At 37.5% G+C, this 27,743-nt stretch overlaps 1 protein-coding gene across 2 annotated transcripts in view; it reads left to right on the forward strand.

Annotated features, from left to right (window-relative positions):
• The first annotated feature begins 292 nt into the window (after positions 1–292).
• LOC121727798 (juvenile hormone esterase-like) overlaps positions 293–27,743 on the forward strand; it is a 35,006-nt gene continuing 7,555 nt past the window's right edge. Inside the window, exons 1-9 of one of the 2 annotated variants that reach the window (XM_042115792.1) lie at positions 293–431; positions 2,046–2,185; positions 6,596–6,735; positions 7,493–7,635; positions 7,717–7,902; positions 8,629–8,819; positions 8,940–9,111; positions 9,204–9,420; positions 9,661–9,770. In XM_042115792.1, the coding sequence (XP_041971726.1) occupies positions 332–431; positions 2,046–2,185; positions 6,596–6,735; positions 7,493–7,635; positions 7,717–7,902; positions 8,629–8,819; positions 8,940–9,111; positions 9,204–9,420; positions 9,661–9,770 (1,399 nt within the window). In that variant the 5' untranslated portion in view covers positions 293–331. Of the gene's footprint in view, positions 436–2,045; positions 2,186–6,595; positions 6,736–7,492; positions 7,636–7,716; positions 7,903–8,628; positions 8,820–8,939; positions 9,112–9,203; positions 9,421–9,660; positions 9,771–27,743 lie in introns of both variants that reach the window. The other variant, XM_042115793.1, reaches the window with a different exon arrangement.

Consider the following 27,743-nt stretch of genomic DNA (forward strand, 5'->3'; position numbering starts at 1 on the left):
TCACAATAATTTAAGAATATAAACAGTGCTTTTATTTAAATAACTTAAATTTAGCATAATGCATAATATTATACTTAATATCTTAGCATGCGATGTTCCATAATTTTAATTATATTTTATTGTCATCTTAACTTCCCTAGGTACATACAATGATTACAATGCGCAACGGGACAGCATGAGGTCAGCGTAGAATAAAATCTGCTTTATAAAATTTCCCGGTATCAATTTTCAACAACATAACACTTTTATGTGTATTTTCCTTATGAGTCGGCTCTCATAATATAAGAAGCCAGTTTGTCTAAAGATGTCAGTAAACACCTAGCAGGGCACGATGCAGGTGCTTAGTGCTCTATTTTTAGCTTTGGTGGTTATTGTGCATGTCCGTGGACATCACAGCCATGATCACCATCATCATCATCATGAAGGCTCAGGTTAGTAAACATGGATAAACGGCCGTAATCAGAGAAATATCACGATTACTCAATTTTAATTAAATTAACCAGCAAACGGTAATCTAATTTTTCTTAAAATCTCCATACCTGCACTTTATATAAGTACTTATAGATGTCCCGCACGGCTTCGCCCGCGTAAATTACGAATTTTACGGAAAGCGTACATTTTCCCTTAAAAAATAGCTTATGTCCCTACTTCCTTCACTTGGTCTACTCTATATCTGTGCCAAATATTGCCATAAAAATTGCTTCAGTACTTAGTTCATAATTTCTAATATTTCCCCCGTTTTCCCACATTTTCCCACATCATCATTGCATAGTAGCATATGCTTTCCGTTCCTAAAACAACGCCAAAACTCCCAAACTTGTATCTATAAAGAATCAGGAGTTCTCTCAGCACCTTCCGAACCACGGTATACCAGGTATACCTCGGTGCAAAATCTTACTTGTTCGTAGCATATGCTTAGAATACTTCCCACGAAACCGAAGCCACCACATGTTTCCCTATAAATTGTGAGGAGTTCCCTCGATTACTTATTGATCCTTCATCAGATCACCACTTTTGTGAATATAATACCAAATTGGGATGATACCCTATATACCAAAAGAAAATTTTTGAAAATCGGTTAACAAACGGCGGAGTAATCGTTGAACATAAGAAAACGAACATAACACCTCCCCCATTTTGAAAGTCGGTTAAAATTGTAGCCTATGTGTTATTCTGATGTATTAGCTATGTTATTGTAAAGTTTCATTGAAATTCGTTCAGTAGTTTTTGCGTGAAAGAGTAACAAACATCTATACATCCAAAAAAACTTTCGCCTTTATAATATTAGTAGGAAATAGGACTAGTAGGAAGTAGGATAAGTAGGATTCAACAAAGGTAAGCCGGGTAAGCTTAAATGTTGTGTTTCGGCCTTTCGGTCTGTAAAGCCGCGGTTTGGATCCGATCACACCAGCCGTTTCTGGCATAGCAGGTAGGTACCTAAAGTTAAATGTGAGAATTTAAGTTTACTTCATATGCATAATAATAATAGCTCCCACACCGGTTTCGGTGACGGTGGCCGGTTTCATTGAAACCAGGCCAGCTACGCAGGAGTAATTTTATGGTCACGTTGCCCAAGTGTGTGCGCAGTACACAAGAGCACTCTCTATTCCTTTACTCTCATAACCCAGTGGGACGGAAGACCGACATGACCGGCCGGATTTGCATGAAATTTAGTACTATATAGGGAGTTTCGGGGGCGATAAATCGATCTAGCTAGGAATCATTTTTAGAAAATGACATTTTATTCGTGTTTTATCGAATACCGAGCAAAACTCGGTCAAATAGCTAGTAATATACCTACGTGACCTACTACGTGACATCTTATCAGTCAAAAGCGATTAACATTGAACTTAGCGGTAAATATTATGCATCTAAAATTAACAGTTATGTTAATATATTATATACATCTACGCCTTACATTGACCTAGGTACTTTATTTAGATTTTGCACCAGATTCTAAACTTTAATTAAGTACGATGATCGTAAAAGGAAACAATTTATATTTTTACCCAAAAATGACATTATTTTGAATTTTTCAAACAAAGGTAAACCTCAGCAACCAGTGACAATAACACCATTAGGCGAAATTCGTGGAGCTTACAATGTGACTCGTCGTGGACGTACCTTCGAGTCCTACCGTGGGATCAAGTATGCTCAACCACCTGTGGGGGATCTGCGGTTTCAGGTCAGTATTAATAATTACATGGGCGTACCCAGGTCAGGGCTGTAGCTAGAGTCAAGTTTGAGGTAGGGCAGCGTCGGTTACAGGTAGGGCGGAAGCATTATTTATTATATTTCCTCACTCTCACTCACACGTGGATCGCTATATCCAGAAGTTTAACCAAATAACCATATTGTTCGCTTATTCTTCGTAATTGAGGATTTAATAATATGTAGTTCTTAGATATAGTGCTCATGCTTTGTCACAGAATTTTTTTAAGTATCTAAGAATAGCTATTGAACGAATTGAATACATCATTGACCTAGAGATAAATCAAAACAACAAATACTTAAAACAAAATAAAATCAATATTTAAGGATTCGTGTTTTTTGGCCTTTTTTGCTGCATATAACATATTGATATTAATGGCAACAGGTAGGCACTTGAAATTTTCACAAAGGCCTTAATAATATATGTAATTTAATAAATAAGTAATAATAAAAGTTAAAAATATATATTTAAGGGTTAGGTAGGTAAGTAGGTCCCATACTATTTTTGCTCTATAACGGTACGTGCGCGGTATAACCCTTCGTGCGCGGGTCCGACTCGCACTTGGCCGATTATTGGTATTTTTAAGGTAGGGCATTGTGATTTTAAGGTAGGGCATTGCCCCACTATGCCCCCCCCCCTAGCTACGGCCCTGACCCAGGTTCTGGGCCGGGGGGGGGGGCAAATTACCCAGATTCTGGGCCAGGGGGGGGCAAATAACCCAGGTTCTGGGCCAGGGGGGGGGAGGCAAATCAGATTTTTATAAGCTAGGTGTTTATAAAGAACTAGCTGTTGCCCGCGACTCCGTCCGCGTAGACTTTAGCTTGTAGCGTGCGGTAGTTCCCGTTTCCATGTAGGCTACAGAAATGCTTCCACGGTACGATTATTTCAAACTTCAAAAATCTTCTTATAACTTCAAATAAACTCGCGAAAAACCTTACCACCCCTTATAGAAACACGTTTGAGTAAGCGTGTAGGAAGTGCGATGTAGGACGACGTACAGCGTCATCTATTATGAATTTTTGGAACTAACTTAATTTGAACAAATTTACGTATAAACACTCCTTTACAACCCCTATTTCCAGTTAAAAAGTAGCCTATGTCCTACAATCGGTTCAGTAGTTTTGGCGCGTGAAAGCGAGACAGACAGACAGACAGATAGAGGTACTTTCGCATTTATAATATAAGTATAGATATTCAATTTACAATGTATTTAAAGTGGTTTTATTGAATAAGGATTAATACCGTATTGGTTAAAATCGCTTCGAAAATTAGCCATTATAATATTTTGTCGTTAAAAGTAAATGACAAAAAACTATTATTGTGGGATATCAATAAGAGGTAGACATATACCATTGCGGAGTTTTCTGTAGACCTTTTTAATGTGTACAGTACTTGGTGCATTATTTTGATAAATCTCGTAGGGTTCAGCCTGCGTTTGCAATGTAAGCGGAAAAAATTGTAATTATTTACGACATCACATTAGAAACCCCAACAATAACAGTATTTCTCCACTATTTAAGGAATGTTACTATACTGTCTTATAAACCTTCCTCTTGAATCACTCTATCTATTAAAAGAAAACCGCATCAAAATCCGTTGCGTAGTTTTAAAGATTAAGGGGAATAAAGGGACATTGGGGAAAAACTTTGTTTTATAATATATAGCTGTTGCCCGCGACTTCGTCCGCGTGAACTTCAGTTTATAGCGCGCGATGTCAACAAAATTGGTGTCAAAAGCTTTTATAAAAAAAACCCTGGTACCCCTTAAATCAATGCAGCTGTGCAGTGTGCACACAATAAGTATTTCATTTTTTTATATTAAACTTTATATTTTATGCCAAATTTTAAAGCTTAATTAGCCCCCCAATTACACATCTTTACCCATAAACTATTTATCATTGATAGGTTTAAAGTAACGTCACTGCACAGATAAAGTACTGAGTTATTTAATACCGTAAATAGATATAACAATCGAAAAAATCGAAACTTAAATGTAAGATGATATACCACGTCTTATAGAAAGACTTTTGAGCAAGCATCAGCGTAATGAAGAAGACGCACGGCGCCATCTATTATGAATTTTTGGAACTAACTTAATTTGAACTTTACGCATTTTCACCCCCTTACAACCCTTTTTTCCAGTAAAAAAGTAGCCTATGTCCTTTCTCAGGCTTTAGACTATCTGTATACAAAATTTCATTACAATCGGTTCGGTAGTTTTGGCGTTTGGCGTGAAATCGAGACTGACGGACACACAAATAGACAGAGATACTTTCGCATTTATAATATTAGTATAGATTCTGTGCACACTGCACAGCTGTTTTTGGGTATTTTGATTAATTAAGGGCCGCGCTACACCGGAATGGCAGCGGCGAGGCGAGCACTTTCAGTGCTGCCATTCCGGTGTAGCGCGGCCCAAAGAGGGGTACCACTTACCGGGGTTTTAAAAAGTTTTTAAATTTGACACAAATTTTGTTGACACCGCGCGCTATAAACTAAAGTCCACGCGGACGAAGTCGCGGGCAACAGCTAGTAATGAATAAAAACAATATACCTACCTAATACTTTATTATATTATAATAAAGTAGGTATGATTAGTTCTGTTACATTAATGAGGTTAAAAATTAAACGCCATCTGTTTTCATATTAGAATTAAAATGTTGATTGCATTGATATATTTTCTGGATGGAATATAGGCCAACACGGTACACTCGAACTCCTTTATTGTAGAGTGCCATCTGTTGTCAACTTGTCACATATATTAGAAATGCAGTAGGAGTTCTATAGATTGATTATTATTATACCAAGTGATAATATTATTAAACATATTATTCTAACGTATTAAAAACTATAAACAAAAACATAATAACTAATAAGTATGATTAGTTTCATGTTACAATGAAGTAAAAAATAAAACGCTATCTGTTGAATCGTATTAGAACCAAAATGTTCATTGCATCGATATATTTCTGGATTTTTTATAATATTATACATAAAATATATTTAAGATTTTTGAAATAATATTATTTTAATACACATCCAAGACCCAGGAACATTGAAAACTTTTTTTTCCGCCTGCAGGACTCGAACCCAGGACCCCCGGGATGAGCGCTGGCCACGCGCAATCCGAATTAATTTTCATCGATATTTTCATGGAAATAATATATTTTCCCACATCAAAATGTAGCCTTATATCCTTTCTCAGACTCTAGAATAACTATGTACAAAATTTCATTGCAATCGGTTAAGTAGTTTTGGCGGGAAAGCGAGACAGACAGACAGACAGAGATACTTTCGCATTCATAATATTAGTATGGATAAAAATTAATAATCTGGGGGCACGGGAGTGCCCCCGCCAAGATGAGCCAAGCGAAGCGCGCAAGATGAGCCAAGCGAAGCGCGCACCTACCTTTTCTCGAAACGTTTCGTCGTATTTTTGAACCCTCGTAACTTTGGTTTGAATAATGCCAGATAGTTGAAATTTTTAAGATATAGTGACATGGGTATAGTTATTAAATGCGCAAAGTTTGAATATCGTAGCTTTTATACTTTAGATATTATAGGTGTCCAAAAACCCACAATTTGGTCACTGACTCACCGATCATCAAAACTGTTAGGGTACTTCCTGAAGTCTTAGAAAGCAGAAATTTGGTATGTAACATGATATTAGTACTAAAACAACAAAAAAATTATCAAACCCAACTTAACCTATATCCGTACCATTATAGAGCAAAATTAGGCAAAAATTTGTGTTTTTTGTATGGGAGCCCCCTTAATTTTTTATTTTCTTTAATTATTATTATTAAATATTAAAGTAGACATATAACTAAGGACTTTCAGAAAAATTCAAGTACCTACCTGTTGCCATTATTGATATAGAGCAAAAAAGGCCAAAAAATCCCGTTTGTTGTATGGGAGCCCCCCTTAAATATTAATTTTATTTTGTTCCCCCCCCTCGGTACACCCATGAATAATTATACTCTGTACCGCTGTGTCATGGTCACCACAATAATATAAGAAATATTAGAACTAGAAGGTATAAGCTCTTGCATGGACCATGGTGAACTAACTAGTAACCGTCTACATAATAAGTAGCTTAAAATGGTATAGTAACTCTTTATCAAGATTTATTGAGTTTAAGAGGTTGACTTTGAATCTTGCCAAAAAAAATCCATAATATTCTTGGCCCTGGGCAGTGGCGGCCCTAGGGGGTGGCGAACGGGCAATCGCCCGGGGCCTCACTCTTGCAGGGGCCTTGCAAGGGATTTTTTCGTAACACAAAGGGCCTCGCAAAGACCTGCCGCCCAGGGCCTCGCTATGGGTAAAGCTGCCTCTGGCCCTAGGTGATACACTATATTTTTAAAATTTATTTTTTGTTTTACAGCCGCCGCAACCAATATCGCAATACAGCAGTCCAGTAGATGCCAGTAAAGAAGGACCAGCATGTCCCCTACCAGCAGAAAATTACTACGTTGACGAGGACTGCCTTACAATCAATGTCTATACGCCACTTAAAAACGAGAGGTAAGATTTTGTGGACGAACGAAATTAATAAACATTGTTTGACTTTGCATTAAGGACACTATCACATAAAAATTAGCAGATCGATGTCTGTCAGTACGAATATCGAACTTAAATAGATTAAAATAACATTCATATCAGCGCGCCTTGTACAGTGGCGGTAACGACGCTCGCCGCGTTCTTGATTTGAGGGCGAAAATGTATGAAGAAATTTGAGAGCGTTTCTTATTCTTCTTATAAATGGAATTGTTATTTATTTTTATATATTGTTATTTATTTAAGCTATTCGTACAGAGGACTAAATGAGCAACCATTTTTTTGTATATTTATTAACCCCCGACAAAAAAGAGGGGTGTTATTTTCATTAGTTTAGTGTATTTACCAAATCAAACCAACGATATCAAAATGCTATACGTTCTAATTCTATGAATCAAACCCCATTTTTTAATCTTTTGCGATTATTGTGAAATGTGATGGTTAAAATTTTGTATGCGGCTATAAAATTTTATGGTGTAGTCTACGTGGAGATGAATATAATATTATCTTTCATTTGAAACCAAAATATCCTCGCAGACTCCTTATTGTTATTCTTTAAAATGGTACCTAAAAATCGCTGATATATTTTGTGAAAAAATGTGATACCTAGCGATTTTTTTTACTTAGTAAGTACTTACTGTCAACAATGAGTGGAAACTAATCTTAAGTGACATCTTATTTAGAGTTAATTAGCTTTGAGAGTCTTAATTTTATTTTCTTTCAGAACTAAGCCTCTCCCTGTAATATTCTTCATCCACCCCGGCGGTTTCTACACGATGACTGGACGCAGTGACCTCGCTGGACCCAATTATCTCCTTGATCGGGATATAGTGTTGGTCACTATAAACTATAGATTGGGGTCACTTGGTACGTAACTCTAAAGTAATATATTTTTTTTAATTTTTAAACGGTCAAGGTCATAACTCATAACAAAACATTATGCTACAGGTTTCATGAGTACTGGCGATGAACTGGCACCAGGCAATAACGGCTTTAAAGATCAAGTTATGGCGTTAAAATGGGTTCAGAAGAACATTGCAGCATTCGGTGGGGATCCAAGCAAGGTCACCATCGCTGGTTGCAGTGCGGGTTCCATCAGTGTTATGCTGCTCATGATATCACCTATGTCTAAAGGTATATTTACCCAATATAATTATTAGAGTTTATCCGGACTAGATTCTGTTAGCTGCATTTGTTAAATCTTCGGGAAATTTTAGTCTCGGGACCCGATTTTTGTAACAAATACGTGGGAGAGCCATGCTTTGGCACGAATGGGCCGGTTCGACCGGAGAAATACCACGTTATTACAGAAAACCGGCGTGAAACAGCGCTTGCGCTGTGTTTCGCCGAGTGAGTGAGTTTACCGGAGGTCCAATCCCCTACCCTATTCCCTTCCCTACCCTTCCCTATTACCCTAATCCCTCTTAAAAGGACGGCAACGCACCTGCATCGCTTCTGATGCGAGTGTCCATGGGCGACGGAAGTTGCTTTCCATCAGGTGACCCGTTTGCTCGTTTGCCCCCTTATTTCATAAAAAAAATAGCCTGCCTATAATTATATGCAGTGGCGGCCTTAGCCATTGCGAGGCCCCGGGCGGAAGGTCTTTGCTTTGGTTGGCAGGTCTTTGCGAGGCCCTTGGTCTTACGAAAAAATACCTTGCGAGGCCCCTGCAAGCGCGAGAACCCGGGCGATTGCCCAGTTTGCCACCCCCTAGGGCTGCCACTGCCCATATTATGTGAAAGAAAAATTCGAGATACCTATAAGAAATGAGAATGGTAGCCCAGATATTTTAGAAACGATGAAAAATGACATTAAATTATCAAGTTTCCATATTTTTAATTTGTAAAGACTTTCTTACAGGTCTCTTCCACAGAGGTATTTCTATGAGCGGTTCTCCTGTGACGAAGGTCCGCACACCAACCGATATGTACGACTTGGCGGTGAAACAGGCTGAACTACTCAACTGTCCCACTAACAATTCGAGGGTAATTTATGATTGCCTCAAAACAAAACCTTGGCAGGATTTCGCTAATTCGCTCCCAGGTTTCTTCGTGAGTACCTAAATCATAGCATCTATTAAGTATATTTTTACTCTCTGGTTTATGTTGCTTTTGAATAGACTACCTAAGTGGAAATCCCAAATATATTATTATTATTATTATTATCGTCAGGAATTTGGAAGATTTGATCCTGTGGGACTATGGAATGCCGTAGTGGAAAAAGATTTTGGGCAGGAGAGATTCCTTCCGATAGACCCTATGGACGCGATCAGGGAAGGCAAAATGCATGCGGTACCTTGGATTGTCAGCCAAACTGAAGACGAATTTTACTGGTTCGCCTACAGTGAGTACCTTTTGGTAAATTAGATCATTGTGATAAATAATTAATTATAAATTAAATCAATCGCTATTCAAAAACATTACGAAATTTTACAGGTGTTGTGACCAACGACACTCTTCGCAACCAAATGAATGCAGAATGGGAGCGAATCGCACCAATTTCCTTCATGCTTCCGACTGAGAACCGAGCGAAGGCAGTCAAAGAGCTAAAGCGTGCTTACCTCGACGACAAGCCTCTACAAAACGACCAACAAAGTATTGATAAGCTCGGCAGAATCTATGCCGATTCCATTGAGGCATTCCCTGTTAACCGGTAAGATGATATTTTTACGTTGTTCTATCTTTGGCCATAAAAACTCTGTGACCTACCCTTACTTAGATGCAGCATATAACTGTTTATGTTTCGCCGTATTTGTCGTTCATTAGACCTCTCAAATGTGTTAGACAAAGACAGGCAGACCTCGTATATATTTATTAGTAAATATCGCATGTATTAAGCTATCATCTAAGTTGGTAATGTAACTTATATTCAACATTAAAATATTATGAACAGGGTGGCCAACCTCATGTGTCGTCATTCGCCGCAGCCTGTGTGGTACTACGAGTTCAGCTACGTTGGGAACCACAGTCACTACGAAGATCCGAAGACGGGAAAACCCATAAGTAAGTATGAATCATGGAGCTAATATAGAGATTAGCTCCGTGGTATTAATAGATAGATATACTCTCTATTGAAACATATCATCACGCACTACGCAGTACTATTAACAGGGTGCAATTAAATCTACCGGTCAAATTTTTAGGGGTTTAGGTTTTATTAGGAGACATTTAACCAAGAAATAGGGTGTTTTTACAATAACGGTCACTTCGCGGCGGTGGGTAGAGTGGCGGTGACCAGTGTTGTCAGACGGCCAACTCGGTTTCTCCCCAAGTGTTCCCCGAAATCCCCCTAAAATTCGGGATTTCAAGCAAAATCCCCCCACAAATTATAAAAGAAAAATTTTGATCATTATGAATGGGAATTTCACAAATGGATACGATGAATGTACACTATTTCTGCAATAGCGTCCTATCTTTATAGAATCAGCATCTTCGCGAGCTCCTATCATGATCATTTTTATGGTTCCGTAAGTCGTAACCAAAGGGTAAAAACGGGCCCATAGTACTTAGATTTCGCCGTCTGTTCCCAGATTTTTTCCTCCAACAATCCCCCCAAAAAATTGTTCCCCCCATCACCTAAAAAAAACCCCCAAATTTGGGGGGATTCCCCCCAATCTGGCATCACTGGCGGTAACGCGGAGGGTAGCGCCCGCGCTACCCTCCGCGTCACCGCCAGTGATGCGCAATTATTTTGGTGTGCAATAAAGAGTTATATTATTATTATTATTATTATGTTGTAAACAATTCGAGTCTCGGCTATTAGCCGGATAAAAGATTCAGGTACGGGCTAATGCCAAGTAACCTGATTCTTAAGCACAGTTATGATTGTGATGAGGTGAAAGATGACGACGGGTTAAGAAATCGACGAACTATAGAGCATGTATCAATGACAATGGCTTTTTGCATTGGTATGTATGAATTTTTATGTAAATCTATTGTTTTCAGGGCAGAATGTAGAGTTTTAGGGATGACGCCGGTTGAGGATATGATAACAGGTACAATTTTAACAGTATTTTGACGCCACATTTGCTTAATCTCGTCTGCGAGGGGAATGTATTTTTGTATTTTTTCAGTATGCTTTTGTTTTAGGTTATTGGTGTTGGGGACGGCGATATCTATAAGGTATGTAGTCTTTTCAGATTTTATTGTGAGAGCTATGTCTGGCCTATTGCTGAGGATGGTTCGATCTGTGACAATGTCGCGATCCCAGTAAAGTTTAACAGAGCTGTTTTCAAGGATATTACTAGGTTTGTACTTATAGTATGGTGTATGTGTATCTATAAGGTTGTGTTTTATTGCTAGTAGTTGGTGTATTTGTTTGGCTACATTGTCATGACGATGTGTATATTCTTTGCTGGCTAAAGCGCTACATCCTCCAGTGATATGGTCTATGGTTTCGGTTGTTTGGTGACATAGTCGGCACTTATCGGTTTCTATATTTTCTTTTAGTATATATGTAGAGTAATTTCGTGTTTTGATTATTTGATCCTGTATTGCTATGAGAAAGCCTTCCGTTTCACTGTAAATATTACCTTTTGTTAGCCAGCTGAAGGATGCCTCTTGGTCTATGTGTTCTTGTTCTATCTGATGTGGGAACTTGCCATGGAGTGCTTTGCCTTTCCATTTTATTATTTTATCACTATCTTTTACTATTTTATGTTTTGGATCGAATTGGTTATTATTTAGTTTTAAAGGTGTACCTGAGTGGGGAATATTCATTAATGCATTATGTAGTGGACTCGTATTGGCTTTAGTTAAAAAATAAGTTCTTAAGTTATGTATTTGATTATAGTGCAGATTTTTTATGTCTATGACTCCGCGGCCACCTAATTTTCTTTTTAGCGTAAATCGTTCGGTTGCTGAATGGATATGATGTATATTATGCTTATAACTAGCGGTTCGGGTTGCGATATTAAGAGCTTCGAGTTCTGTGTCTGTCCATTTTATTATTCCAAAAGAGTATGTCAATATTGGTACGGCGTAAGTATTAATAGCTTTGATTTTATTTCGGCCTGATAATTGGGTAGATAGTATTTTATTTAGTCTTAATTTATATTTAGATTTTAGCATATTCTTAATTTCCTTATGATTAATTGCTGTACTCTGTATATATCCTAAGTATTTATATGTGTCTTTCTCTTGCATACTGTCTATAGTGCCTTCTTGTAGTTCCAGATTATGAGGTTCCGTTTGAGTGTGCTTGCCATTGAGGACACAGTTAATCTTACATTTATCGGTCCCGAATGTCATTTTTATGTCTGTACTAAATTTTTCCGTTAGTCTCAGTAGTTGTTCCAGTTGTTGCCTATCTGTAGCATAGATTTTTATGTCGTCCATATATAGCAAGTGTGTTAGTTTAATTTTGTTTGTCTTATCTATTATATAACCGTGGCATTTATTAAGGATTTTAGTGAGAGGATTGAGAGCTAAACAAAACCATAAAGGACTGAGAGCGTCTCCTTGGAATATACCGCGTTTGATTTGGATGGGGGATGTACTGAAGGTAGTATCAATAGTTCTTAAATGAAGCTTTGTGGACCAGTTAGACATTAAATTTTGCAGGAGCTGAATTAACTTACAATCGACTTTATACATTTTTAAAACATGTATTAGCCAGGAATGGGGGACACTATCAAAAGCCTTTTGATAGTCAATGTATGAGTAGTATAAGTTTTTATGGTTTTGTTTAGCGTGATTATGTACCTCAGCATCTATGATTAGCTGTTCTTTACAACCTTTAGACCCTTTAGCGCATCCTTTTTGTTCTTCTGGTATAATTGCGTTTTGTGTAATATGCGTATTAAGTTTTTGTGTTATTATGGATGTAAGCAATTTATATATGGTTGGGAGGCAAGTTATGGGACGGTATTTCGTTGGGTCAGTTGTATTATTACTATCTTTAGGTTTTAGGTATGTGATTCCCCGTGTCAGATATAAAGGTATTGTTCGGGGATCATCTATGAATGTGTTGAAAATTTCTGCGATGTATCGGTGCGTTGCTGTGAAGTATTTTATCCAGTAATTTTGTATTTTATCGGGTCCCGGGGCTTTCCAATTTAGGGTTTTCTTTATTGCAACGGTGACATCATTTTTGCTGATTTTAATCTCAGGCATTGGGATCAAATTTTGACATTCCTGTATTTCAGAATCAAGCCAAGAAGATTGCATGTTATGATTGACAGGTTTGGACCATAGATTTTTCCAGTAGCTTTTTACTTCATCTATATTAGGCGGTTGTGTGATTTTGAAATTTTCATTAGTAAGGTTTTGATAAAATATTTTTTGATTACTATGAAATAGGATGTTATCTTTTCTTCGCGAGTTGCTGATTTTAAGCCGCCGCAATCGTTTTGATTGGGCTTGAAGTTTTTGTTTGAAGTTATCTAGGAGGTCTAATAGTTGTGCGTTGGAGAGATCTTTCGGATTTACTTTTTGCTGCTTTCTTGGGGAGAGGTTGCCTGCGAGATATTGAGTCAATTGTCCTATTTTCTTGCGTAAATCCTTAATTCTGTTTTCAATTCTTTGTTGCCATTTTGGGTTGCTGTGATCTATTGTTTTATTTGTGTTTGTATTTTCAGGTGGTTTTTTTATTTTGTTGTGTAAGGTTGCAGCTGTCATAGCTGCACTGTATATGGCTATGTGGATTTCATCTAGGCCAGGGAACTCCTTTCCCTCTAAATATTTTGCAATTAAGTTATTGAGTACATTAACAGTTTTAATTATGTTGCGCGTTACATGAAGTTTTGGGATAATAGGTCTAAGAGTTGGGTCAGTACCAGAATACTTTATTAACATTTCTGTAAAGATGTTTTCAATTTTCTGAATTTCAGCGGAATCGGTATTAATATTTGTGTTAATTGACTCAATCGTAATGGTTTGTTCGAAGATATCCGGAATATTTGGCGAGCTGATTGGTGGGTTTGTGGTTGTGATGGGAGAGTGATATGGGATTGCATCATTGGTGGAAGGATAACTATCTGTATGCAGCGTAGTAGATGGTGTAGTTTGTAAATCTGAATTTTGTGTTAGGTTATCTTGAGTGTCTAAATCGGAATTATTAATAATTTGGGCAACAGCTGCTTTTATTTTATTTCTATTTGGAAGTGATATTCTATTATTGCGATGAATGACTCGAATCTGGTCTGCTAGCCTTTGTTCGGATATATGGCTTAATTCTGGGAAAACTTCAATAAATTTTTTATGCAGTGATGGTCTGAAAGCGGTGAGGTTTGATTCACATGATGTAATGATATAGTAGCAACGGAGAAGTTCTTTGTTGATATGATCAGTCCACTTCATCCGTTGTCTACTTTTTCCAGCAAGAGTGGTTGGAGGAAGCATGTCCTGCAAAACACTTCTTGCCGGTGTAATGTTGAGTTGTGGTTGAATGGCGATATTGTGGTCTACGGGATTTTGGTGAGTATTTTGTAAAGTACTCGTAGACGGAGTGCTGTCAGAGATGGGCATAGGATCATAAGCTATTGCTTCCTGTGTAACACCATCTGACATTAATGATAAAGATGTGGACCGTGATGAAGATGAAGTGTTGAGAATGTACGACTGCGGTGACGAATGAGGCGATGGAAATAAGTTGACGGATGAGGTAGGTGATGATGGACACGAGTGTGTGTTGCTCGTTGTTAGAATAATGTTATCTGCAGCAGCGTATGACTGGACAGAATTAAGCGATACGGTGCCCCCCCCAGAATACGTGGGGCTGCCCGGACCCGAAGGCCCGGGGCGGGATTCTCCATTGCTGTTCGCGCCGGTACCCGCCTGGGGTAGTATTTTTCTATTACGTAGTCGCATTTTATTCCTTAATTTTATTAAAACATAGAAATATAAGAAGAGCTAACAAAAAAATGGAAAGATAGTAGGAGAAGAAACAAAGGTGATGAAAATTAGACAAACCAAAAACAAAAACGATGCAAAAATCAAGAACTGACATATAAAAAGGTGATGAAAAGATAGAAACGAGAAAGAAAGAACCGATGATCAGCCACGTGAGTACCTCACCCCGAAGAGAGTGGGGTGGCGCACCCAAGTGTTGCCCGGGGACACCAACTAGGAGGGACCGGCTTCACCCCCTATTATTATTATTATTATTATTATTATTATATAGAAGAGTTAGTGTCTCGGCTATTAGCCGGGGAAATGATTCAGGTACGGGCTTGTGCCAAGTTTCCTGATTCATGATAAAAAGTGTTAAGATTGTGATGAAGTAAAAGATGATGATGGGTTTAGGAAGCGGCGAACGATAGAGCAGGTATCAATGACGACGGATTTTTGTAAATGGATATACGTGTTATTATTATTATTATTATTATTATTATATTTTATTTTGATTTTCTCGGCTTTCACCGGTAAACTGATATGTACGGGCCGAAGCCAAGTACACACCAGGTAAGTAATTTGTGTTTAGCTGTTGGTATGATGCTGAGGGTTGGTATGATCGGTTTCTAACATATTGTATGATGTATGAGTATATAGGTTTGATTGAGATGTATGTAGAGTAGTAGCTTCATCATCAGTCTGTAAGAATTTTCTTACAATGCGGCAAGTATTTAAGATTACTGCTTTTTGCAATAAATATACTAAGTTTAGGGGTAATTGGAGGGTATTTAGAGAGTTATGTAGTTGTTTAGGGATGACACCTGTGGTCGATAGGACTATGGGAACTATAGTTACTTTTTGCAGATTCCAGAGGCGGGCTATTTCATCCTTGAGTTCTATATATTTAGTAAGTTTCTCGGCTATTGTACTTTGTAAATTGTGTGTGTTCGGTACAGCTATATCAATCAGGTATGCAGTTTTGTTAATTTTATCCACTAAGGTTATGTCAGGTCTATTGTAGTGTGTAGTTCTGTCAGTCAGTATGGTTCGGTCAAAATATAGTTTGGTAGAGGCGTTATCCAGGACATTTTCAGGTTTGTATTTGTAGTAAGGTTCAATGTCAGTTATGAAGTGTCTTTTCTTAGCAAGTCTCTGATGTATTATACCAGCAACTTGGTCTAAGTCTGATGTATTATGCCGATGCTTGTAGTCAGTCTGTACTATTGTTTTACATGCTCCAGTAATATGCTGTATGGTTTCCGGGCAACTTTGGCACTTTCTGCAACTGTCAGTGGTTCGAGTTTTAGTGATGTGTCTCTGGTAGTTTCTGGTCTCTATTGTTTGGTCCTGTATGGCTATCATGAACCCTTCAGTCTCTGGGAAGAGATCTCCACGACTCAGCCACGCGTTCGACGCTTCCTTATCGACATTTGTCTGGCATAAGTCGTGCAGATGTCTTCCATGGAGAGACTTTTTGGCCCATTCGGCGAGTTTGGTTTTGTCATCTACTACTTTATGTCGGTCATTTTGAGAGTATTTTAAATTAAGAGGGGTAAATTTGTTGTCAGTTTTAACTATGGCTTTATGGAGTGTAGAGAGTTCAGCCTTACAGAAAAAATATTGTCTTAGATTTAATATTTGTCTGTTATAAAGATTAGTTACATCGATAAGGCCTCTTCCACCGTCTTTTCGGGGTAATGTTAATCTCTGTACACATGATCTCGGATGGTGCTTGCGGAACTTAGTCATCGTCGTGTTGATTTTTCTTTGTATATTTATTAGTTCTGATTTATTCCAGTTTACTATGCCGAAAGAATAAGTAAGTATTGGAATTGCGAAGGTATTTATTGCTTTAATGGTATTTCGGGCATATAAGTTTGATTTTAGGATTGCATTGAGACGATGTTGAAATTTTTGTCGTAGATTATTTTTCGTATTCTTGTGTTCTATTTGGTGAGATTGATTGAATCCTAGATATTTATACGTTTCTCCCTCATCAAGGGGCTCTATATATTCACCGGATTGAAGTGTAAAAATATGTTGAAACGGACGTCCTGATTTTATAGAATTTATTTTAGTCTTGTCTATCCCAAAATTCATCTTAATATCATTCGTAAATTGTTCAGTTAGTTCAGTCAGTCTGTATAGGTCAACCTCATTGTCCGCATAAATTTTTATGTCATCCATATACATTAAATGGTTTATAGTTTCAGTTTTTCTATGTATGTCGTTATAGTGCAAGCGATACCCAGCGTCTGTAGAATTTAAGATATTAGACAGTGGATTTAGGGATAAACAAAACCAAAGTGGGCTGAGTGCGTCGCCTTGAAAGATGCCTCTTAGAATTTGTATAGGGTCAGTCTCTACGAATTTTGTAGGTGTTTTTAATTTGAGTTTTGTTTTCCAGGATGTCATTATGGTTTTTAACAAATAAATAATTTTTGGATGTATTTTGTATATTTCTAGAACTTGCAGTAACCAGGTATGAGGGACAGAATCAAATGCTTTTTTATAATCAATATACATTGAATACAAATCGGATTTAGTTTTAGTGACATTTTTAAGAATTACAGAGTCTATTACTAATTGCTCCTTGCAACCTTGGCTAAATTTTCGACACCCTTTTTGTTGTTCAGCTAGTATATTGTTTTTATCAACATGTTCGTATATTAATTCAGATATGCAGGAAGTTAATATTTTATAAATAGTTTGCAAACAAGTAATTGGTCTATATTTAGCTGGATTTTCAGATTCGCTGTAGTCTTTAGGTATCATAAATGTGACTCCAAATGTTATGTAGGTTGGGATTTTACTAGGGTCTTCGATAAAATGATTTAAAAAGCTGTAAAGAATGTTATGGATACTAGTGAACTTCTTATACCAAAAATTGTGAATAAAATCTGAACCTGGTGATTTCCAATTATGGAGCTTACGGATAACTTTTTGAAATATGGAGATCGGAATTACTTCAAATGTCATATTATTTACAACTGTGTTACATTTAGATTTTTCAGCTTTAATCCACTCTGCTTCAAAATTATGATGTTCCCATATTTCTGCCCAAAATCTTTGCAAGTCGCTTGGGTCTGGTAGCTCTACCTGCGTACCGCTATCACTTTGTAATGTGTTAGCAGTAGCCGTCCTGATGTTTCTGTAGAACTCCTTTTCATTATTACAGAACTGGCTATTTTGTTGTTTTCTAAGTGTGCATGTATTGTATCTTCTTAAGCGTCCTGTTAGTATAGAAAGTTTTTGTTTTAGTGTATCAAGTATTTGTGTTATTTGTGTATTTGGTTCCTCATGTATAGCGTGTATTTTATATTGCTCTATAATTTTATTTACATGTTCTGTAAGTTTTCTACTTCTAGCTCCACTTATAAATTGGGTTATTCTACCTATTTTTACACGTAAATCATCTTTTCTTTTCTCCAAACGTATTTGCCATCGTGGTTTCTTATTATTGTCTGAAGGCTGTGGGTTATTTGTAGTACCGAGTGATAGCCTACTTCCATTTAATTTAGCGGCTGTCCATGCTGCACAGTATATTACAGTTTGGAAATAATTAAAATCTGTGTCGTTATTAATGTAGTGTGGAAGCGTTATTTTATTAAGGTAGTTAACGGTGGAAGCAAAATTTCTAGAAGTTTTTTGTTTTGGTATGTATACTCTGCGAGTTGGATCAGTACCCAAAAAATGTTGTAATGCTAGTTTAAACGTTTCATCAATCTTAGTATTGCTGTCAGGTAAGGGCACGTCAGTAGTAGTGTCATGTTCGAAGTCATCGTTTAGGTCCTGTCTTTGTGTGCTTTCAAAATTGTAATTATTGGCTTGCGATATTTCTATTGGTCTTGTGCTGAATCTTTCAGTGCTATTTATGTTTAATTCATCAGCCACTTCTTGTTTTAATTCATTTATCCTTTCGTCAGACACATATTTATTGTTTATGATTGCTCTCAATTGATCACTAATTCTCTGTTCACTAAGATGTGCAAGTGCAGTAAATTTATTTATAAATGCTTCGTGTAACGGTTTCCGGTATGATGTCCTATTTGTTTCTAATTGTGTAAGTCGAAAATAGCTTATTAGTATAAATTCGTTTAAATCGTCTGTCCAGGTTAATCGTGATTGAGTTGATGATATATTATGTGTATCTGTATGGATTTCAGTGAGCGTGTCAGATCGTGGATTACGTAGGATATTTTTAACTTCTTCTTTTATATGTGACAATTCTTGTTTAGAAAGAAAATTGCAGTTTATAATAGCCCTTCTTTGGTCGCCTACACGTTGCCTGCTTGCTTGCATTTCAGGGTATTTATTTGTAAATAAGGTGTGAAGTTGAGTGAGGTAAGCTTTTTTCTTAGATTTCAATTCAGTTATGATGAAATAATGACGCATGATGAAAGTATTCATATCCTTAGTCCACGTTTTACGTGTGCGTCGTGTACTAAGAGCGGGTGCAGTATTCTCGGCTGTAGAAGCCTCCTGCACAACATCTCTGGTACGGGGTGGCGACAATGAAGAATTAGATGAAGTAGATGACCTTGTGTGGTAGATAGTGAGGTAAGATGGAGGTGACGATGGTGGCGATGCAAATAATGATGATGGTGCAGATGAAATTGGTGAATTAATATTATGATACATCCGTTCTGCAGCAGTTTGAGACTGGGCAGCTTGGTGCGACTCGTTGCCCCCCCCAGAATACGAAGGGCAGCCCGAGCCCGAGGGCCCGGGGCGGGATTCTCCATCGCATACAGCTCCGGTACCCGCCTGGGGTATAACTCTATTTCGTAGGCGCATCATGTAGCTTATAAACAAACAAACAAAAATAAATATAAAGGAAGAGGGAACCAAAAATGAAAGATAGTAAAAGAGAAACAAAGGTGGTGAAAGATAGATTAAACAAAACCAAAATAATGCAGCAACAAGACTTGGACTATAAAAAGAATGTGAGAGGATAGTAAACAAAAAGAAAGAACCGACGATCAGCCACGTGAGTACCTCACCCCGCAGAAGGCGAGGTGGCGCACCCAAGTGTTGCCCGGGAACACCAACGGGGAGGTATCGGCTTCGCTCCCTTATTATTATTATTATTATTGTTTTTTTTTAATCTTCTAGATTCTCCTTTACGGGTTTTCTGCTAAAGTTGCGGGCTTGTGGCCAAGCAACTTCAGATAAGTTATTAATTAAATGACAAAAATTTTCTAACAATTCTACAAGTATTTAGAATAACTGCTTTCTGCAAGCTTATGTACGTGAGTGGGTGAATGTCGAGTGTTTTGAGGCTAGTGTGAAGTGTTTTGGGAATAATGCCGGTGCTGGAGATGATGATGGGTATGGTTTTAACTGCGGTCACTTTCCATTGTGTTTTCAGCTCGATTGCCAAGTCTACATATTTATTAATTTTGTTCGTATGTGTGGAGAGAAGATTGTGTGAATTAGGTGTAGCGATGTCTATAAGGTAAACTGTTCTGTTTCGTTTGTCGTGGAGAGTTATGTCAGGTCGGTTGTGGTGTATGGTCTTGTCAGTCAATATTGTTCGGTCCCAGTATAGTTTAAAGTCAGGTGAGTCAAGTATGATTTGAGGTGTGTATTTGTAGTATGAGATTTTGTCTGTGATGAGCTTGTATTTGTGTGCGAGTGTCTGGTGTATGATAGCTGCTACCTGGTCGTGTCTGTGTTTGTAGTCTGTTTGTGTGATGGATGAACAAGCGCCCGTGATGTGTTGGATTGTTTCGGGATGTTTGTGACAATGTCGGCAATGGTCACTTCCTACACCAGCAGTGCGAATTATGTGTTTCCTGTAATTTTTAGTATCGATAACTTGATCTTGGATCGCCACCATAAACCCTTCAGTTTCAGGAAACAGTTCCCCTTGTCTTAACCATGCGTTCGAGGCAATCTTATCTATGTTCGTATTTGTCAAGTCTGCAAGGTGGCGACCATGCAATGATTTACGTGCCCATGCGTCTATCTTTTCTTGGTTTGAAGAAATTTTTAATTGTTTGGAATGATTTGCGAGAGATAGTGGTGTGAATATGTCGGCTTTGCATACAGCACTGTGTAGCGGGGATGAGTGTGAATGATTGTGGAAGTATGTCCTAAGAAGTGTGATTTGTTTATTGTGTAAGTTAGTTATATCAATAAGTCCTCTACCTCCTTCAATCTTAGGTAAGGTGAGTCTTTGTACGCATGATCTAGGGTGGTGCTTTCTGTGCTTTGTCATGGCGGTGTTCATCAATCTTTGTAGAATTTTGAGATCTGTTTGGCTCCAGGATATTATTCCAAAAGAATAGGTAAGAATCGGTATGGCAAAAGTGTTGATGGCTTTGATAGTGTTTTTTGAATTGAGGTATGTATGTAATATTCGGTGTAATCTTGTCTTAAATTTGTCTTTTAGGAGTTTTTTAATATTTTTGTGATGTATTCCTTTAGATTGGTTATAGCCTAAATATTTGTACCCCTCTACTGGGTCCACTGAATCTATAACTTCGTGATTTTCTAACTCGTATGTAGCATGTTCTAATTTACCTTTATTAATAGCTTGTATTTTACACTTATCGATTCCAAATTGCATACAAATATCATTAGAAAATAGCTGTGCTATATCAGCAAGTGTGTTCAGTTCCTGTATTGTATTGGCAAATATTTTAATGTCATCCATATACATCAGGTGAGTTATGAGAGTATTTTGTGAGTTGTAATTAATTTTAAAACCTACGCTTTTCGAGTTGAGCATGGCTGACAGTGGATTAAGAGCGAGGCAAAACCATAAGGGGCTTAAAGCATCCCCCTGGAAGATTCCTCTTTTTATTGGGATATATTCTGTTTCGACAGGGTTTGTTGCCTGGTTGCATAATCTTAATTTGGTGCTCCAATGGGGCATAATATTTTCCAGGAAACCTATGATGATTGGGTGAATTTTGTAGTGCTTTAATATTTACAGTAACCATGAGTGTGGAACGGAGTCATAAGCTTTCTTGTAGTCTATAAACATCGTATAAATGTTACGTTTTTGTTTCAGTGCTTGGTTAGTAGCTACGGCATCAATAGTTAATTGTTCTTTACACCCCTGGCTGTTTTTGCGGCATCCTTTTTGTTCTTCTGATAATATATTATGTTTTTGTGCATGTTTATAAATAGATTCACAGATACATGCGGTTATTATTTTATAGATAGTTTGCAGACAGGTAATTGGTCGATATTTAGCTGGGTTTTGGGTGTCATTTAAATCTTTCGGAATCATGTACGTTATGCCTTGCAGTATGTAAGCTGGTAATGTTTCAGGTGATTTTATGAATGAATTTATGTGTCTATGGAGAAGTTTATGAGTGCATGTAAATTTTTTGTACCAGAAGTTATGTATATGGTCAGATCCTGTGGCCTTCCAGTTATGAGTTCTATTTATAACACCCTTAAAAAGATCTAAATCTATCTGTTCGAATTCCATTTCTGGTATATATTCTACTGTTTCTTTGTCTTTATCTATCCAATCACCTTGTTTATGTTCAATGGGTTTGGACCATATGTTTGACCAAAACTCTTGTAAAGATTGAGTACTTGGTGGCAAGGGGTTGTTTTCTCTTATGTTACTGTTAGTATTGTTGGACAAATTTCGATAAAATATTTTTTCATTATTGACAAATTCTTTATTTTGTTTTCTTCTAACTGTTGTTTCTTTATATCTTTTTAATCGATTAGCTAAGGCGTTAAGTTTTTGCTTTAATGTGTCAAGAAAGTGTGAGATGTCTATATTTTCTGACTCATGGTTCGAGTGAATTTTATATTGTTCTTTAATTTTATTGACATGTGTTTCTAAAGTTAGTGATCGCGTACCATTTTTATATGCAGTTAGCCTCCCTATATTTGTTCTCAAGTTATTGATTCTTACTTCTAAGCGTTTTTGCCACCAGGGGGCTTCTTTCGGTTTCTTGTTAATTGTGTCACTATCTATGCAAATCCTAGCCCCACTAAATTTAACCGTTGTGTATGCTGCGCAAAAAATGATCGTTTGTAAGGTACTGAAATCTAATTCATCATCTACTATTTTAGGTAATATGTAAGTATTAAGGTCTTTTATAATAGCCGATATATTTTTTGAATATTTAAGTTTTGGCAGTCGTGGTCTAGCTGTTGCTTCTATTCCTTTAAATTTTTCTATATTTTCTGTTAGCATTTCTTCCAGTTGTTTTCTTAGGTCTGGTGTTAAGGTATGATTCTGTCTGTCGCGTGTTGTGTTAAGTGGAGTACTAGTGTTTCGTTCTTCGTTATTAGTTTGATGTAGGCTTTGCTGATAATTATTACTATTTGCTGTGAGTGTTACTTCTGTCATGTCCTCAGTTTCCTCAAGTTGCCCTGCTCCTTCAGGTAAGTTTTCTGTTATATTATTTTGATTTAGATCCAATCGAACTTGTTCTTTAATTTTATTTAGATGTTCTAATGACAAAAGTCGGTTATGGACAATAGACCTGCGTTGATCAGCTACTCTTTGAACAGCTTTGTGCAATTTCAGGGCATCTTGAGGTAACTTCTTGATGCAACAGGGGTCTGTAAGTCGTTAGATCTGTTTCAAGTCTGGTTAATCTATAGTAACATGTCATAATAGTTTCATTTAGTTCGTTTGTCCAATGCATTTTACGTGAAGAATTTTGAGGTAAATTTATATTATTGTTATTCTACGGTGATTGTTGTTTAGTTTGTTGAGTGTTTGTCACTTCTTTTTTAATATTATAAATTTCTCGTTCTGAAAGAAGTTTACAGTTAACAATGGCTCGTCGCTGATCTCCTATCCGCTGTTTACTGGCCTCCATTTCCGGGTATTTACTAGTGAACATAGAGTGTAGTTGTGTAAGGTAAGATCTTGTGTTTGTTTCTGATTTGGTAATGATGAAATATTGACGCATAATGAAAATATTCATTTCTTTGGTCCACGTTTTTCGTGAGCGTCGTTTACCGGGGATGGGTGCAGTTAATTCAGCTGTAGTTATAGCCTCCTGCACAACATTCTCGGTTTGAGATGATGATGAAAAATATGATGATGTGGAAGATCTTGACGCTCGTAAGTCGAGGTAAGATTGCGGTGATGACGGCACAGATGGGAATAATGATAATGTTGTTGATGAACTTGGTGAGCGATGGTTTCTTTCTGCAACAGCTCGAGATTGTATTGCTTGGTGCGACTCGTTGCCCTCCCCAGAATACGAAGGGCAGCCCGAACCCGAAGGTCCGGGGCGGGATTCTCCATCGCGTATAGCTCCGGTACCCGCCTGGGGTATAACTCTATTTCGTAATCGCATTACATACCATATTTAAACAACGTAAAAGAAAGAAGAGTTAACCAAAAGAGAAAGACAGCAAAAGAGGAAATAAAGGTGATGAAAAATAGATTAAAATAAAAACGATGCAAATTCAAGAGTTAATTAATAAAGGTGGTGAAAAAATAGTGACGACAAAGAAAGAGCCGACGATCTGCCACTTGCGTGCCTCACCCCGTAGAAGATGAGGTGGCGCACCCAAATGTTTCCCGGGAACACCAACGGGGAGGTATCGGCTTCGCTCCCTATCGGCTTCGCTCCCTATTATTATTATTATTATTATTACCCACCGCGTCACCGCCAGTATACCCTACGAGTCATCACGTCGCCACCGCCACGCGCTGGCGACGTGATGACGCGTAGTGTCCATTGATTGTGGTGTTTATAGGGTTCCGTAGTCAACAGGGACCCTTATAGTTTCGGTCTGTCCGTCCGTCTGTCCGCTGTCTGTCTGTCTGCCCGCGGTTTAGTTCAGAGACTATAGGATAGCAACTAAAAACCTACAAAGCTGTAATTTGGCATGAATAGACAATATATTAATGATGTCGACAAAATGGCACATTAAATCATTACATGAACTCTTTAAAAAAATATGGTACCTTCCCTACACATCAAGCGGGGATGAATTATTATTTTTCGCGTTCACCCCATCGTGTGGGGTGTCATTGGATAGGTTTTTTTTTAAATATTATGAGTACTTAATCATAGATCATTTTCCGATTCGTGAAATATTAAGTTTTAAAGTGGAAAAAATCGTTAAAGTCCAGTGTCCCCCCCTTTCTACCAGCTAAACGGTTGCTTCTGGAAATGTGAAAAAATTCACGGGAGTAGGAAATATGCTGAATTTAAAAGGAAAACTATCACGGCTAAGAAGACTTCATAAGTTATTAATAAGTTGTTAATAAGTAATAGTCGATCAAATAAAGAAAATGTATTCGGCGAAGTAATGAACTTTTCGTTCAAATTCCTTTGAAAGTAACTGAGATGACATTCATAGACTATATAAAATTTAAAAAAAACTAGCGGTACCTACTACGGTTTTTTAGGAAGACTTTCGAAAGCTATTTCTCCACATTTTAGTACTTACTGAGAGATTATTTAAGAAAAAATACGTGTATTTTTATTTTTAACAAGGATCAATATTAAATCGAAATATTGGCCTGAAGGTTTAATTGCACCTGTAAGTATATGCTAATTGACATTCATGACCTATTTTAACCGTTACCCTGAAAAATGCCGTAGTCCCGCAGAAAACCGACACTTAGATTGGGTTGCACCAGAGGCGTTGGTAAAGAAAAGTTAAAGTTATGGTTATAGTTAAGGTAAATTTAACTTTAACTTTACCCTTAACTTTACCCGGAGAAATTGACAGATGACAGCGTTAGTTCCTTTTTTCGCGACATGCATTTAAAACCTTGTCGAGCTCTCTAGTTATAGTTAAATATGGCGTCTTGATGGCGTCCATTTTTAACTTTACCCAAAGATTTGACATTTTGCACTGTAGTCAAAGTTAAAGAAGTTACATTAAGACTGGATTGCACCAATTAACTTTAACTGTAACTTTAGCTTTAACTTTGACTACAGTGCAAAATGTCAAATCTTTGGGTAAAGTTAAAAATGGACGCCATTAAGACGCCATATTTAACTATAACCATAGAGCTCGACAAGGTTTTAAATGCATGTGGCGAAAAAAGGAACTAACGCTGTCATCATACAAAAGCCGCAATTTTTTACAGTTCTCCTTTACCAGCAGCGCCCCCGCCCACGCGCATGTATAACCTTGTTGGATCAGCTTTCATCTATCAATTTCTCCAGGCAAAGTTAAGGGTAAAGTTAAAGTTAAATTTACCTTAACTATAACCATAACTTTAACTTTAACTTTACCCACGCCTCTGGTGCAACCCAGTCTAAAGCCTCGTTTCCACTAAGCAACAATTCACGCGCAACATGCTGGACAACAAGTTGCCCAACATTTTGAAAGTCAGCGCGGGACTTTTGATGAACAACGTTGTCTGTCTACGCATCTACTTTACGTCAGTCGTCGCCAACATGTCGCCAGAGGAACTTGTGTTGATTTTAGTGGCAGTGGTTATAATTTTTTTTATAGTATCTGTGAGCAGTATCCCATAGACGTTCATAGTTTTGGTACATTTCGCTTAATTTGAGCACTTGTTCGTTAGACCACACTACGGTCATTGTTGCGCGCGTCTCCGCTTGACGACAATTGATGCAATTCTCTTTAAACAAACAACAAGCCGCGCGTCATGTTGCGCGTCAGCTGGCAACATCGCGCGCTGTTGTGCAGCGTTGCCGTACATGTTGAGCGTCACGTGTCGCGCGCTAAATGTTGCCTAGTGGAGACGCGGCTTAAAGTTAAAGTTAGTTGGTGCAATCCAGTCTTCCAGTTCCTTCAAGACTCAAGAGTTCCAAAGGTTTAAATAAAACACTATGATTTACTTTTTACAGAAGTTCAAGTCTTTATAATGCCAAAATCTTAGATGAATGATTGGTCTCGAGCGTGCGCTACGACTAGATACCGTCGGAGTACTTGAAAAATGCGGCAACAAATAATACGCCACATCGTAACCGCGCCAGTCGCGCCGCAAGCTTCGGGTGTTCTGTGTGTGTTGATTATTTTCGAAATTTTAAGTTACGTCAGTAGCAAAATGCCAGTTTGCGTAGTAAGACTTAACACTACAAGAAACAATAAAGATACTGGCATCACATACCATCAGTAAATATTATATAAATCGTCATATGCGTAGCTAGCACGGGGTTTCCCAGTCGATTCTTCGGAAGAAAGTAATGGCAGTTTCTTTCCCATGTCTACATAATATCTTATTCCCGAGCATGGCACCACCCATCGACTTGAGTTTCAGTGGACAAAGACAAGAAACTCTTTCCATTGCAACCATTAAAGCAACGGCAATATTTTTTTTTTGACATTTCGTTTCTTGGTTCTTTTTTTTAATTATGGCACCTCGGCTATAAAACCATGGCCAGTGTCGAGTAAATGGCGGCAAATTCAAAAAATCCACGTGTAGCAACCTTGTCTATAGCTGGAATTATAGTTTTGATCTACGAAATACGAATAATAAAAACTAAGGAACATTATCATTCGTAGTTTGTAGATCAAAACTGTAATTCCGGCTATAGACAGGGTTGCTATACATCGATTTTTTGAATTTGCCGCCATTTATTCGACACTGGCCATGGTTTTATAGCCAAGTGCCATAATAAAAATAAAAACAGAATCAAGAAACTAAATGTCAAAAGCGGATCGTCATGCTTGACATATAGATTTTCAGAAGCGAAAGATATCGAGATACGAAAGAAACTTTTACTCCAATGTTTTTCCGGTAAAACTGTCAAAATTTAGTTTCTTTCGGTTTGTCTACGTTCTTGTGCTAGCTATGAAGCACAGAAAAATAATATAAACCTGAAAATTTGGATCGGAGTAGGTACCGCTTGATGTTCAGTGTTGCCAATTACCATAAACTAAAAATTCCCAAATTTTTCTGAGATTGTGATTTTTTTTTATTATATCTTATTTTTTTATATATACATAGTGGCTGAGTGGATGAGCGCATTAAAATCTCTAGCTAGGGTAGCTGGTTCAAATTCCGCCAACGGAACAAAAAGTTTTCAAAGTTCCTGGATCATGAATGTGTATTAAATACGAATTATGAGTATCATATTATAATAAAAATCTTAAATTTAGTTTATATTTTATGTACACAATACAGTAACAAATGAGAAAACAAATTTAACATTTGCTTTTTTATGACTCATTCTTAACTTTCGTTAAACTTCCTACCATTGTTTTTGTATT

Source organism: Aricia agestis, chromosome 6 (genome assembly GCF_905147365.1).
Source record: "Aricia agestis chromosome 6, ilAriAges1.1, whole genome shotgun sequence".
NCBI lineage: Eukaryota > Metazoa > Arthropoda > Insecta > Lepidoptera > Lycaenidae > Aricia > Aricia agestis.